Source organism: Chiloscyllium punctatum, chromosome 39, assembly GCF_047496795.1.
Source record: "Chiloscyllium punctatum isolate Juve2018m chromosome 39, sChiPun1.3, whole genome shotgun sequence".
NCBI classification, from domain to species: Eukaryota; Metazoa; Chordata; class Chondrichthyes; order Orectolobiformes; family Hemiscylliidae; genus Chiloscyllium; species Chiloscyllium punctatum.
Window position 1 is genome coordinate 35798133 of NC_092777.1, and position 15105 is coordinate 35813237.

Consider the following 15105-nt stretch of genomic DNA (forward strand, 5'->3'; position numbering starts at 1 on the left):
AAAATTACACTAAGTTTGTTTAAAAAATACAAAATTTCTGCCTTGTCCCTTAAAGATACTGGTGGACTGCTTTCTTCAAGCCCTATGGTCTGTGTCATGTATGAACTCCCACAACATTTGTGATGGAAAGGTTCCACTATTTGGCTCATTGATTCTGTATGATTGGTGATATCTTTACAAGAGCAGGTAGCATGCAGCTTGGAAATTTAGAGGTGTAGACATTCCAGTGCCTATGCTACACTTGGTTTCAGGCATAAGCCCTTCATCAGGAAGGGCTTAAGCCCAAAACTTCGATTCTCCTGTTCTTTGGCTGCTGCCTGACCTGCTGAGCTTTTCCAGCAGCACACTCTTGACTCTGGTCTCCAGCATCTGCAGACCGCATTTTCTTCTATCTTTGCTACTCTTGCCCATCCATATATCAGGAGTTTGGAAGATACTGCTGAAGAAATCTTGCCAAATTGCTGCTTGCATCTTGCATAGTGTAAACAATATAACCATTGTGTGCCAGTAGCGGAGTGAATGAAAGTCTAAGCTACAGAATAAAAAGCGCCACTCGTGCAACTGCTTTGTCCTTATGGTGCAAAGTTTCTTGAGTGTTGTTGGAATAGCACTCAGCTAGATAACTGAAGAGTCTTTCACCACAATATTTCTTCCTCCTTTGTTGATAATGGATGGGATTGAGGCAATTGAGACATGAGTCATTCACTGATGTTGCCAACCTCTGACTTTTTTTTAGCTTTGGTATTTAGTGTAGCTGGTCTAATTAAGTTTCTAGTCTGTGAGCCCAGGGATGTTAATGGTGGATAATTTGATGATGGTAATACCATTGAATGCCTGGTTAGAGGTCTTGCAGGTAGTCATTGCCTGGTGCAAATTGGGCCAAGCCTGAATATTGCTATATGTGATCATAGCTGCTTTATTACCTGAGGAAATGAGCTCAGCAACAACCCTCACTGCCAAACATTCCAAAACTGCATTGGTGACACTAATATAAACTGTAGATGAAACCATTCACTTATTATTATGTAGTGATGGGGAAGAGATGCAGATTTAATCCAATGTATAACCTTAATATTTTTGCATTTTTAACAAGGGTAGTTTAAATATATAAATCACAGTTTTATAGAATTTAATTCTTGTAAACTGATACTTAAGCATGTGAGTTTGTAAAATTGCATTCTGGCTGGTTTATTCAAAACAAGTAAGCATTGTTAAATAGACATTAAAACTCTGTCTTCCATAAAGTGTTCCCTAAAATCTAACTTCTTATAAATAAGATTTTGATCATGTCGTCATAAAATCTTTCATGTTGTGTGGTGAAAGATTTTGTTTATACAATTGCCTGTTGTTGTGACTGAGCTAACATTCGAATCTATTTGAGATAATTTGATAGAAATTCATAACTGTTTATTGTGGCTTTAAATTTCTTATTTACTGTTAAAATAGTTGAATATCAGGCACAAACATTAAAACAAATCTAGTTTTTGGTGCAGTCATTATTTCCAATGTTGGGCTGTAACAATAACTTTATTGGACATTTTGGCAGCACTGTTGGAAGTGGAATACCAAGAGTTTGTTGGAGGAAACAAAAAGTGCTGCAAATCACAGCGAGTCAGGCAGCACCCATGGAGAGAGAAAGCAAGCTGAAGTTTAAAGTCCAGATGACTCTTCAGAGCTGCCTGACTCGCTGTGATCTCCAGCACTTTTTGTTTTCAGTATAGATTTCCGCTTCTGCAGTAATCTGCTCCTAGTTTTGTTGCAGGTTTCAAGAATTTCTGTCAAGAAAATGGGAAAATTTGCACTGCTATGCGTAGATATTAAGCTGGATTGAGCATTTTGGATTTGAATGCAAAAATATTTACTCAGATTTGTGTTGTAGCACTCGATCATATTGCCAATTTTACTTTTGTTTCAAGAAGTGAATGTTTATTTGCCTTCAGTATGGCAAAATTCCAGCATTTGATTTGCACGAGAGTAAATATTTGCAAATTACATAAAAATTGGATCCATGCAAGATACTTGGAAATAGGATTGCACGAATAATCATCAACAATATTTAGTGTGCATGATGTGATGGTCAGTACGCTATGTCCCCTCATTTGCAACTGCATGTGTGAACTGGCAGTGTTAGTTGCATTATTGGTTTAATGGTGTGTGCCAGACACAAGCTTTCAGTAAGTGAGCTTACAAAAGTTCAGTCATCCATTTAATCAGGCTGGTTGTCAGTATTTTTGTGTTTTTAATTGTCCAATTGCAGCCAAAAATGTGCCACTATTCAGTAATCTTAAAATGAACACCACCAAGTTTCTAAAGTTAAAAGTAGCCAAATTTGGTAAGAACTTTCAATTAAGCTCCAATTTTTATTACTCCGAAATGTATTTGACGTTCACTTCAGGGTTTTGTAGTTTGCTCAGATATTTTGTCCTGCTCTTCAACAAAACTACAAAGCCATGTGTTACCTTGAAAAAAATTTGAGTTGGGAAATATGAGCCGTTTTTACGTATCCCCAGTGACATTTGTGGAAACAGATGGCATAAATTGTTGACACATAATCAATAATTTTGCTCTCTAAGCACTTTAGAAACAAAAATTGAGCTCTTTTTATTGTAATTTGTATTTTTTATTTTCAATAAACCATAAATCCTGGTGTGGAATGATCGATTGGAGCACAACTATTCAAGCAAGGAGCTTAGTTAGTCTGTGGGTTTCTCCAGCTCCCAAAACTTCAGATCCCTTTCTGTACTGTGGATAGGAATGATCCATTGTGGAATTTGCAATTATTTTCTTTTACAAAAAAGTAGCAGAAAAGTACACAGTAAGTGGGTAATAGGAAGTAGCGTGAGCCTTACTGGGGACAGAGGGTGATTCGAAGTGTTTTTAATCAAGCTGCACAGACATGTAATGAGCTTTGGGACAAGTGGGACTTTACCACAAGGCTTCGGGACCAGATGTAGCAAAACTACTGCTGCACCATATGAACCAAAAGAGGGTAATTACATGCTTAGGAATCTAGAGCAAAGATAGACAATTTGATGAGTGTTTTGCAACAATATTTACTAAGGAAGAAGGAGCTGACAAAATATCAATAGAATGGCAAAGGTAATAGATGTGATGAAGGAGACCCTGGAAAGCCTGTGTATAAGTAGGGTGAATAATTTACCTGGTTGGCTAGCTTGCTTCCCAAGTTGTGAAAGGAAGTGGGTTGGACATAGTGGAAGAACTTTCTACTGTATTCCAATAATCCTTGGATTCAAGGGGAGGTGCCAGAGAATTGGGTGGTACCACATATATCACATCCTTATTCAAGAAGAAGTCTAAGAACTGCCCGAGGACCTAGTGGTCTGTTAGACTCGTGCCGGGTGATGTTTTGTCAACAACAATCAAAGATAAAAATCACATGCAGTTGGAAAGGTTTAAGCTTATTGAGGAGCGCCAGCACAGGTTAATAAATGGCAGATCATGTTTAACTAATCCATAGTTTTGCAGAAAATGATGATGAAGACAATCGAATGACTGTCGCCTGTCCTGATTTTTAGAAAATCTTCTGGATAATTTAACAACATAGAAGCATCAGTGTCAGCTTGGATAAGAAAAATTGGTTTACAAAGAGAAAATTAGCAAGTTGTGGTTCGTGGTTGTTTTACAGATCAGAGTCTGTTAGACAGTAGTCTGCAGTAAAACACAGACAAGGAGAATGGACAGACAAGTGGCAGTTAACCCTCTAAGATAGTTCAGTAAAGCGTGCAGAAACAGTGTGTATGGGGATGCATACATCTTAATCATTGAAGGTAGCAGGAAATGTTGAGTGAGTATTCAGCAAAACTTATGTGGTTCTGAAGGAGTCACAGATCTCAGAACATTAACTCAGTTTCTCTTCACAGGTACTGCCAAAACCTGCTGAGTTTCCCCAGCAATTTCTGTTCTTTCAGATTATCAGCATCCACAGAGCTTTGTTTATTTTAAGCAAATGTGGTCGTGGGCTTCATAAATAGAGGTTCTGAGTACAAAAGCAAGAAAGTTACATTGAATGCTTATGAAGCTCTGATTAAACACAACTAATGTAGTTCATCCAGTTCTAGTCGTCACAGTTTAGATTGCCTGGCCAGAAGTAAGTATTGCTCTGCTCGAACATGTTGAGGGCCCTTGGCATTATCTTCAGGCATTCACTTATAATCAGTCCAGTATCATAATTAATTTTTAAAAAAGGCTTTGACTGTTCATTTGTCATCATTATAAAAATTTTGATGTTCACACATTGTGCTTTTTTTTTGGTCTCATTGTTCACTTTATTGTGACTGCCTTTTTTCAACTTATTTTGACAACTGATTTTCTCTGGAATGTTCATCTGGTACACACGTACACCCAAAAAAAAGCTATTCAGAAAGCTTCTTAAGCAACATTTATGATGGGTTCCCCATAGCTCAGAGTTGAGTTATGGATCAATAAATGCAGATTTCCCTCTAAAGAAACCTGTTTACAAAGCAAAGATCACTTTTTGTACCAATCAGAAAATAAAATCTGTCAGTCATCAATTTGCCCTATTTAAAATTCTAAAAGGATTTTTAGTATTAATGTCTCTTTGTAGCACTTCCTTGAGGATTGCCATTTTCAGCATAATTCCCTGTGTAGGCAGTCGGTGAGCTGAAAAACCATTTTGTTTTAATTGCTTCACAGTAGGGTAAACGAGTGTCTTGCTTATTGGCTGTTAATGAAAAGAACTGATTTGTTCATGTTCAGTTGTTATAACTTCTGTCACTCTAATTTGTACTATCAGTATTGTGTTTTGAGTGTACTGAATTTGTGCGTTGTTTTATAGACTCCATGATTCCATGATCAGTGTTTGCAAGTTCAATAAATGTTATGAGCAATCTTATTCAAAAGACATTTGGTTCTGTTAATTGAATGCATCAAAAAATGCATATACCATCTTGGCATGGGAGACTGTTTTAACTTTGAACTGCAACAAAACCAATGGCAAGCAGCATGATACTAACCATGCTTAAGCTTAAAGTTAAAGTATATTTTTGAAATTTAAAAAAAATGCTAAAGCTTAAAGTGGGGCTTTGGAGCATGTATGACAATTTCATTAGTGTGAATATTGCTTTTGTGTTAATTGTGGATCACTGGTTCTTTGAGTGATCTTTCAGTAGGTCCAAGTTGCTGTACCAGTTTGGTTCTTGGCATCAGCAGCTGCATGTTGCAATTATTTACTATGGGCAAACCTTTCAGATTTGAAAGGGGGCAATGGGACAGAAAAGTGCACCATAGTTACCAGGCTTACTTGAAGAAAACTTTTGGGATTTTAAAAAAACATTAATTCTTCTCTTTAGGAAACAAGATGCCATCCTCCCTCTCTTTAGGTAATGCTGCATAATATAACAGTGAGCTTTAATCTATCCAGTTGATTTTCTGATGCCGTTGTACTTAAACCATCAAGACTAGATGCCCTCTTTAGGGATTAGAGGGGAGATACTGGGAGCATTGCAGTGATTTAGCCACTTGTGAAAACCTTCCATTCTGTCTTTATTTTTATAAAACAAAACATTGGTATTGTATATTGTTCCGAGTAAACATGTTATATTGTGCACACTGTTCTGAGTAGAGACTTGGCACTATAGATGATCCACTAATTATTGAACTCACCAATTCACGTTGTTTTTAAAATAAATGCACTCCAAACTCAGTATTCACTGCTGAGAGGAACCTCAGCATTTCTGCGAACAATGTGAAACAGACTGATATGTTTGAACAGGTTGATGTTAAGAAGCAGAAGGTGCTGGAAAATTTTGAAAATCATAAGGGTAGGTAAATCATCTGGGCCAGACGGGATATATTCGAGGTTATTACAGGAAGTGAGGGAAGCGATTGCTGCACCTTTGATGATCCTTGCATCCTCACTGTGGACTGGAGTAGTGCCAAATGATTGGAGGGTGGCAAATGTTATTCCCTTGTTCAAGAAAGGGAATAGGGAAAATCCTGGGAATTACAGACCAGTCTCATGTCTGTGGTGGACAAAGTATTGGGGAGGATTCTGAGAGACAGGATTTATGATTACAAGGAAAACTACAGTTTGATTAGAGATAGTCAGTATGGCTTTGTGAGGAGCAGGTCATGCCTCACAAACCTTCTTGAATTCTTTGAGAATGTGACAAAACCCATTGAAGATAGAGTAGTAGATGTGGTGTACGTGAATTTTAGCAAAGTGTTGATAAGGTTCCCATGATAGGCTCATTCAGAAAGTAAGAAGGTATGAGATACAGGGAAATTTGGCTGTCGGGATACAGAATTGGCTGGCCCATAGAAGACAGAGGGTGGTGATAGATGGAAAGTATTCAGCCCAGATCTCTGTGACCAGTGCTATTCTGCACGAATTTGTTCTGGGACTTCTGCTTTTTGCAATTTTTATAAATGACTTTGATGAGGAAGTGGAAGGGTGGGTTAGTAGGTTTGCTGATGACACGAAGGTTGGTAGAGTTATGGATTGTGTGGAGGGCTGTTGTAGGTTGCAATGGGACATTGACAGGATGCAGAACTGGGGTGATAAATGGCAGATGACATTCAACCTGGAAAAGTGTGAAGTGATTCACTTGGAAGGCTGAATCTGAATGCAGAATAGAGGGTTAAATGCAGGGTTCTTGGCATTGTGGAAGAACAGAGGGATCTTGGGGTCCATGTCCATAGGTCCCTCAAAGTTGCTACCCAAGTTGATAGGGTTGTCAAGAAGGCATATGGTGTGTTGACTTTCATTAGCAGAGGGATTGCGCTTAAGAGCCACAAGGTTATGCTGTAGCTGTATAGAGCTCTGGTTAGACCACACTTGGAATATTGTGTTCAGTTCTGGTTGCCTCATTCCGGGAAGGATGTGGAAGGTTTAGAGACGGTGCAGAGGAGATTTATCAGGATGCTGCCTGGACTGGAAGGCATGTCTTAAGAAAGGTTGAGGGAGCTAGGGCTTTCCTCATTGAAGCAAAGGGGGAGGAGAATTTACTTAATGGAGGTGTACAAGATGATGTGTCGGTAGTTTAGATAGCTGGAAACTTTTTCTCAGGGTGGAAATGGCTATCACATTGGGGCATAATTTTAAGGCGATTGGAGGAAAGTTTAGGGGAGATGTCAGATGTATGTTCATTACTGGTAGTGGAGTCAGATACATTAGGGATATTTTAAGCAACTCTTGGATAGGTACATGGAAGATAGTACAATGAAGAGGATATAGGTTAGTCTGATCTTGGAGTAGGATAAAAGGTCAGCACAACATTGAGGGCGGAAGGGTCTGTACTGTGCTGTACTTTTCTATGTTCGAAATGGAATGACAACTAGGTAGGCTGCAGAACTGACACGAGATACGCATTTCTGTGGTATACTATATGATGCTCTGATTGCTACAATGTTACCAATGCCAGGAGGGTTTTATTGCTGCAAAACAAATTTATAAAAGTTCTTCCTGTAGAAGGACGTGAGGATATCTAATGGAAAGATTGACACACTGCTATTAGAAACACAACAAAAGGAAATATGGAGATGGCAAAGTGAAGAGGCGAATAGGTTCTTCCCCAGTCAACTTTAGAACGTGTGTTTCCACAGTAACACAGCAAGAGTTGTGACTCATACTTTAACTTTAGAAGGCAGCATAGATAGAAGAATACATCTGAAAATTGGCTTTGAAAGTGATTGAGTGATGACATCGAGCAACATAAAAATGGATTTCCAGAAATGTAAACACCAGACACCAGGGTTTGAAAGTAATCTGTATACTGACTGTTTGTTTAAAGCAAATAATCTGATTATTTTCTTACAGATCAGAAATGACCTTCAGGAACATGACATCGATGTGTATCCTCAAAGACAATTTGATGAAGATGCAGAGGATCAACTAATCAATGACAAAATTAGAGTAAGTCAAATTTGTTTTTGTCCAAATGCATATCATAGAATCACAGAATTATTACGGGCAGGAGGTGGCTATTTGGCCCATTGTTCCTGCACTGGCTCTTCAAATGATCTTCACTACCTAGTGCCAATCTCCTGCTTCTTTCCCCAGATCATTGCAGACTATCTTTGTCCAAATAACCATCCAGTGCCATCTTGACTGTCACAATTGCACCTGGATCCTCCTCATTTCCAGATTGTGCATTCCATATCCTAGCTACTCACTATATGAAACAGTTTTTTCTCATATTACCTTTGCTTCTTTTGGACATCACTTTGTGTCTATAATCCTCTCATTCTTGTTCCTTTTGTGACCAGGAACAGCTTCTCCTTATCTACTCCACCCCACTCACTCATGGTTTTGAAAACCTCAATCAAATATCCTTTTAGCGGTCTCCTGTCCAAGGAGGACAGTCCCAAGTTCTTTAATCTATCCTAATAACCAAAATTTCTCTTTCCTGAAATTGTTCTTCTAAATGTCTTTACAGTGCATTCGCATCTTTCCTATAAAGTGACACTCTGAGCTATACACAACTCCAGTTGAGGTCTAACCAGTTTCTTAACAATTTCAACATCGCCTCCTTGCTCTTGTAATAATGCCCCAAGTAATAAAGCTGAGTACACTGCATGTCTGCATTTAACCTACAACTCCCTGATGGTATGCTTGAAACCAAATGTTTTTTTTTGTAGTATTATGCTCAAGTTGATATTCACTCCACCTTAATGTGGACAGCTGTTTAAAACAGCTGAATAAAAAGTAATTTTATGGTGATTGACTTCATATATGTCACTAGCTATGATCGATCGTCATTGGGTACCATTAGATATTTGTCTGATATGATGTCACACATTTTAAGACGATAGCTGTGGTATTATTGAGTTTGTTTTTATTCAGTGCTGCTGTTGAGCTGAAAATTTGTTCCAAATGCTATAGTGTTGGTCTGCAAATAGAAACACATTTATATGAAGTTCCAATCAGAATAGCATCTGTTTTGATTTGAGTGGAACGTATAGTTACTCTTCTTCATAAACACTACTGATAATTGGACCAGAGTTTGTGACATTCTTTTTTTTTGTTGTTGAATTTGAAAAACGTGGCAATCATTCTTACACTGCATTGAGCAATGGCCCAGTTTTCTGCTTCTGAAATAGTATCCGGTCCAAAATCTCAGTTGAGCTGGTCTGGGTAAACAACAATCCAAATCTTAAGCTAAATTTTTAATCTTTACATGGTTCCTGAAGTCAGTTCATAGTGAGCTCTGTGGAGGTGACAATGGAGATGGCATGGAAGGTATGCGAGACCCAAGTTACAAAATACTGGGTTAATAGGGTGTTGGTGAGAGAGAGTGTTTTGTGGGCCAGAGTGCCTTATGGCTTCTTTAACAATGGGGTCTAGGCCCCAGAGAGCAGACATGGCCTTTCTCGCCAGCTTGCCCCATCCCTGTTGCCACGTTTGCTCTTCTCCCAAGATCAATGGGTTCAACTCCATCCCTCATACCTCAAAAAAAAATTCTAACTATATAATACAGACTCAATGCTACAACTTGGCCAAGAACCACATACCTACCATTCATAAAATCTATTCAAAGCTTTTAAATCTCAAGCTGTTAGTCACATGTTTTTAACAAAAGAAATTTTATATCTCACATCAAAACCAGCTGATTTTTTTCAAAGAATCCCTACAGTGTGGAGGAAGCCCACTTGGTCCATCAACTCTACACCAACCCTCCAAAGAGCGTCCCACCCAGACCCACCTTCCCTATCCCTGTAACCCTGCATTTCCCATGGCTAATCCTCCTACCCTGGATGCCATGGGCCATATAGCATAGCCAATCCACTTAACCTGCACATCTTTGGACTGTGGAAGGAAAATGGCCCACCTCCTTTGTGAATAATATAGCTTAATGACTTGGATGAGGCAAGTGGATACATTATTGACAAGTTTGTAGATGGGATAAAAATAGGTGGTAAGGCTGACTGTTTCTGCAGAGTAATATAATCCGGTTTAGTGAGCAGGCAAAAACTGGAAGAGTGGAATGCAAAGTGGGAAAGTCTAAGTTTATGCATTTTGGCAAGAAGAATAGAGTATTAGAGAAGCTGAATAGTATTATTTTAAATGGGGAAGGACTGCACAAAGCTGAACATAGCAGGATTTGTGAGTCCTAATGCCTAAATCACAAAAACCAAGCAGACAAGTTCAGCAAGTAATAGAAAAGGCAAATAGAATGTTGGCCTTTATTTCAAAGGGAATGGGGGTCTTGCTAAAATTATACAAGGCACTAATTAGAACACACCTAGAATTTTCATTTTTATTCATTCATAGGATGAGGGCATCACTGGCTAAATCAGTGTTTTTTTGCCCAGAGGGCAATTAAGAGTCAGCCATATTGTTGTGGGTCTGGAATCACATGTAGGTCAAGTAAGATGGAGTTTCCTTCCCTAAAGGATATTAGTGAACCAGATGGATTTTTCTGACAATTGACAATGGATTCATGATCATCATTAGACTCTGAATTCCAGATATTTATTGAATTCAAATCTAAGTGGTGGGGTTCAAACCTGGATCCCCAGGATATTACCTGGGTCTCTGGACTAACAGTCCAGCAACAGTACCAGTAAGCCATCACCTCTCCAATATCTTCAATATCTTGAACATTCTGGACCCTTTGCATATGGAGAAGTTTCACTAAGTTGATCCCGGGTGTGGAGGGATTTTCTTGAGAGATTGAATCGGTTGGACTTATTAGAATTTAGAAGAATGACAGGAGAACTTCATGAAACATACTAGACTTTTGGAGGTTTAACAAGGTCAATACAGGGAGGTTGTTTCCCCTTGTGGGAGAGTCTAGGACCAAGGGACAATGTTTGGGCTAAGAGCTTGCCCGTTTAAGATAGCAAGGATGAGTTTTTTTCTGATGGCAGCGAATTTGTGGAATTCTTCATTGTACAGGCTGGATTGTTAAGTATATTTAAGCCTGAGATAGACAGGATTTTAGTCAGTGACAGAATTATGGCTTATGGGGAAAAGTCAAGAAGGTGAAGTTGAGGATTATCAGATCAGCCATGATCTCATTGAATAGTAGAGCAGACTTGATGGGCCAAATGGCTAACTTCAGCTCTTGCGTGTCCAGTTCTAATGGACCTTTTCTTTCTTCCAAGGCATTTAACCTACTCCATCAATTTGTTTCTTTAACCTTGCGACAGCCAAAATGGGATCTGGTCAAAGTTTGCACAGAGATTAACTGGTTCGGCTGATTTTTGAGTTTCTCATATGTGTGAATCACGCCCCAAGTCCTTTTCCTTGTTAGAAATATTGGGGGGAATTACTAAATTCAGATCCCATTTGCAATTTTAAAGCTCCAGAGACCCCTTCGTATTCTGTACAATTCTGGCCTCAGATGTTCCTTTCTTAGTATCACTGGGGTAGAGATTGCACTTGAGTGTGAAAGGCTCCGGGGTGTACTTTGTCATTCATCCTGCCTAGCTATGAAATGTAGCCATGGGTCAGGAGTTTGATTGACTACTATTATTTGTCGAGCTCATTGTTTGGGTATCCTGAACCAACATACAACTGGGGATTGCAATGGCAGTTGAAGAATTATTTGTTGAACGTAGTTTAGGATGATTTGAGCTGGCATCATTCCTGCCCAACCCTGTTTTTCTTTTTTGATACCCACTGTTTCTGCCAGATTGACTCTCTGGCTGTGAAATCTGTGGTATGAAGACTTGGCTGATGCTGATTCATGCAAAAATTGTAATTGTTAAAAAATTTAACAATCTCCACAATTAAATTGAAAACCAACAGAGACAAAACAGGGCTTATGGGATCAATGAGGAGACAAAATCTGGCATATCGTTGTAGACATTTGAGGACTTCGGCCAGATTAAGAGAAAACAAACTAACATCTAGACAGAAACCATCTTCAACTTGACATGATTCATATTTTGCTTTCCTGTTATTTAGGAAATGGTGCCTTTTGCTGTGGTTGGAAGTAATCTCGAGTACCAGGTAAATGGAAGGAGAATCCTTGGCCGAAAAACAAAGTGGGGAACTATTGAAGGTAATTAAAATAATCATTTTTATCATTAAATTCCTAATTACAGAATTGAGTCATAAAATGTTACAATATATAAATAGCCGATCAAAATTTCAACTCTGACAGATGTTTTCCAGATAAGGAATTAAGTTCATTTGCACTGTTATCTATCTGTCTTTTAATGTTCCATTTTTTAAGCAACAACCTAGATCCCTTTTTAAATAATTTATGCATTCTGATTCAATAAATTTGTGCAAACCATATCTTAGAAAATTTTTTATTTTCTATCCTCCTTGTTTTTGTGATGATCTTAAATTACTTACATTTTGATATCCCTAAGAGCTCCAACAAACCACTATCATTTCCATTATTGCTGGTTCGAAACAAAACCTGACTTGTCTCACCTTTGTTGATGCACTTATAACCTATTAATCTTTGTAAATCTATGCATCTTTATCTTTTACTTTTATGATCACTTGCAAAATATACTCAACATTTTATCCGTGGCCTAAATTAGGCTTTATGGTAAATTTCAGGCTATCAATTTGTCTTCAATTCCATGTCCCTAACTTCAAAGTCATCTTTTACATTTGACTTCCTGCTTTATCTAATTTTGCAAAGACCACTTTAATAACAATGGTTCTGCCTGCTTAAAGTTTTGCTAAGTTTCCTTACATTCTTGAATAAGTAAATGAATCACCTTAAGTTTTAATGTTAAAACTGCATCGTCCTCCATTCTTCCTGTTTTACACTCTCTGCTAACCTATACTTTGCACATAAATTGGTGTCAGCAGCAAGTTCCAATGTGATTTCCTTAAATGCTGAGTTGAGAGTATTTATTTAGTTGAAGACCAGCCCTGTTAGACTGTACACAGTACATGATTCACTATGTGCTTCCAATTGAAGAAGTTCTATCCTCTGCCACTAACTCTATCCCTGTCCGTGAGGCCAAATTCTGCATTGTTACAAGTAGCATTGTTTTTACAGACTTTTCTAACTATTAAAAGAAGACAAACTAACCTATAATTTCTTCTGTCCTATTTGCCTTTCTCCAGTTCTCTGATCCAATTGTCTTTTCAAAAGAAAATTGAAAAATTTATCACCAGAGTCACCATTATTTCTTCGGAATTTCCACAGGATACTAGGATTTAAATTGTCAGCTCCTGATGATCTCTTCACCTTTAAGATTTATTTTAAGTTCATTTTACTATGAATAGTAAATTTCATTACTTATTCTACATTCAAATTTTCCTCCATAGTATTGTGACAGTTTTGTGACAAACAGCTGAAGATGCTTGGGCCTAGGATGCTACCCTCAGACCTCCAGTTGCTATCTTTATGCACATCATTGGTATAAACTAATTGATCTCTTATAGAGGGCTTTAAACCGTTAAGCATTTTGTTGACTTCTTGGTCCTCCCCCTGCCAGCTGGTTATTCACCTGTCCTCCTGTTCCCCCTCTACTGAAGACTGTCTTTTTCTGCCCCCCCCCCCCCCCCCCCCCCCCAACACCCCACCCCCCCCCCCCCACACACACACACACACACACACACACACACACACACACACACACACACACTTAGTAAAGTTAAGCTACCAACCTAGAGAGGATTGTCCAATAGAAACGTCTTTACTGCTCACTATATACTCATTATGCAAGTTAAACACTTTCTAATAATGAGTCAAAATGTAGTAATTAGCCACTTGCTGCAAGTCAGACATCTGCATTTGTTGAATGGCTCTATCTCTGTCAGCTCCTGGCAACAAACTATTTGAGTGTTAATTTAGTTTTATATGTTGATCTGACTATTCTTTTACACAGGTAAGCTGTACAGAATTTAGATACAAATCTACTTGTTATTTCTCTCCAAGCAAACTGCATTATTTACAGTTAGATCTTCTAACCACAGGACAGCTTTTAAAAAATTGATTCTATCTTATGGTTTCCTGAAAGAAGAAACTGCTGTAAGAATGATGGTAAATGTAATCTTTCACAGAATGAGACTCAACAGTTCTCCGTTCAAGCTAAATGAGCTGAAATTCAAATAATGTAATTTCTTCTCATAATTTAAAAAGAAAAGTTGGTTTCTAGTTTGAGGTTTTCACATTGTTTGTCTGAATCCATTTTTCTACTTTCCTTGTTCTTGTTCCACCCCAGAGCAGCATGGTTTCTGAATGTTACTAATTTGAATCAGATGTTCTTTGTTTTGGTTTTCTTTACTGCTTGTAATGTCCTCCTTCATCAATATGCACAGTAATCGAGATATTACTGTGATAAATCTTCACAAATGTAGCAACCATTTGCATTTTTATGATAACGTCTAAAGGTAGCAACATCTCCCAAGGCACTTAACAGGAATGTTACCAAACAAAATTTGAAACGGAGACGCTGACATAGTTAGGGCAGACTGAGTCAAAACAAAAGGTTCTGGGTGTGATTTAAAGGAAGATTGGGAAATATAGAGAATTAAGAAGTAACCTTGGATGTTGGAGACTTTGAAGGCACTTCTATCAATGGTGGAAATGAGTAAGCTCAGAAATGAACAAGAATTGAGTGGGTGCACATGCCATGGAGGTTTGAAAGGAGAGTTATAGAGATGGGAAAAGACACAACCATCAGATTTGAAAGTAAAGGTGAGAATTTTTAAAATCAAGGCATTTTCTTTAGGAGCCAAAGTAGGTCAGTGTTACAACTAAGGGGAGGGGGGGTGGTGGGGAGTTGTTGGGTGGTAACAAGACTTCCCTTTGGTTTTATTTCTTCTTTGACTAACAGGTTTGTAAGTAAAGGATGTGCTTATTCAGTTCAATGAGTATTTAATTACTTATGTACTGTGTATCTGTGAAAGAGATGCACAGAAAACTGGAGTCCTTGAATTCGTTGAATACAAACAGAATAAGAGAGAACACCAAAATTAATGGATTTGCGTATAGTGAGGAGAATTGACAAAGGATGCAACGGGATAAATAATTTGCATATTTAGGCAGGTAGTGGCAGACAGAGTTTAATCCAGACAAATGCAAGGTTATGCATTTCCGAAAATCAAATTTTGGTGTGAATTATACAGCAAATGGCACAATCCTTAAGGGCATTGAAATACTGAGGAAGCTGGGCATACAGGTCCACAAATCCCTGAAAGTG

The 15105-nt window shown here is 38.2% G+C and overlaps 1 protein-coding gene across 5 annotated transcripts in view; it reads left to right on the forward strand.

Moving 5' to 3' along the window:
- Nucleotides 1-15105, forward strand: part of LOC140463954 (septin-9-like) — a 299673-nt gene that overhangs the window by 267692 nt on the left and 16876 nt on the right. For all 5 annotated transcript variants that reach the window (XM_072558447.1, XM_072558449.1, XM_072558450.1 and 2 more), the window contains 2 exons: nucleotides 7799-7894; nucleotides 11894-11990. In XM_072558447.1, the coding sequence (XP_072414548.1) occupies nucleotides 7799-7894; nucleotides 11894-11990 (193 nt within the window). The remainder of the gene's footprint in view (nucleotides 1-7798; nucleotides 7895-11893; nucleotides 11991-15105) is intronic.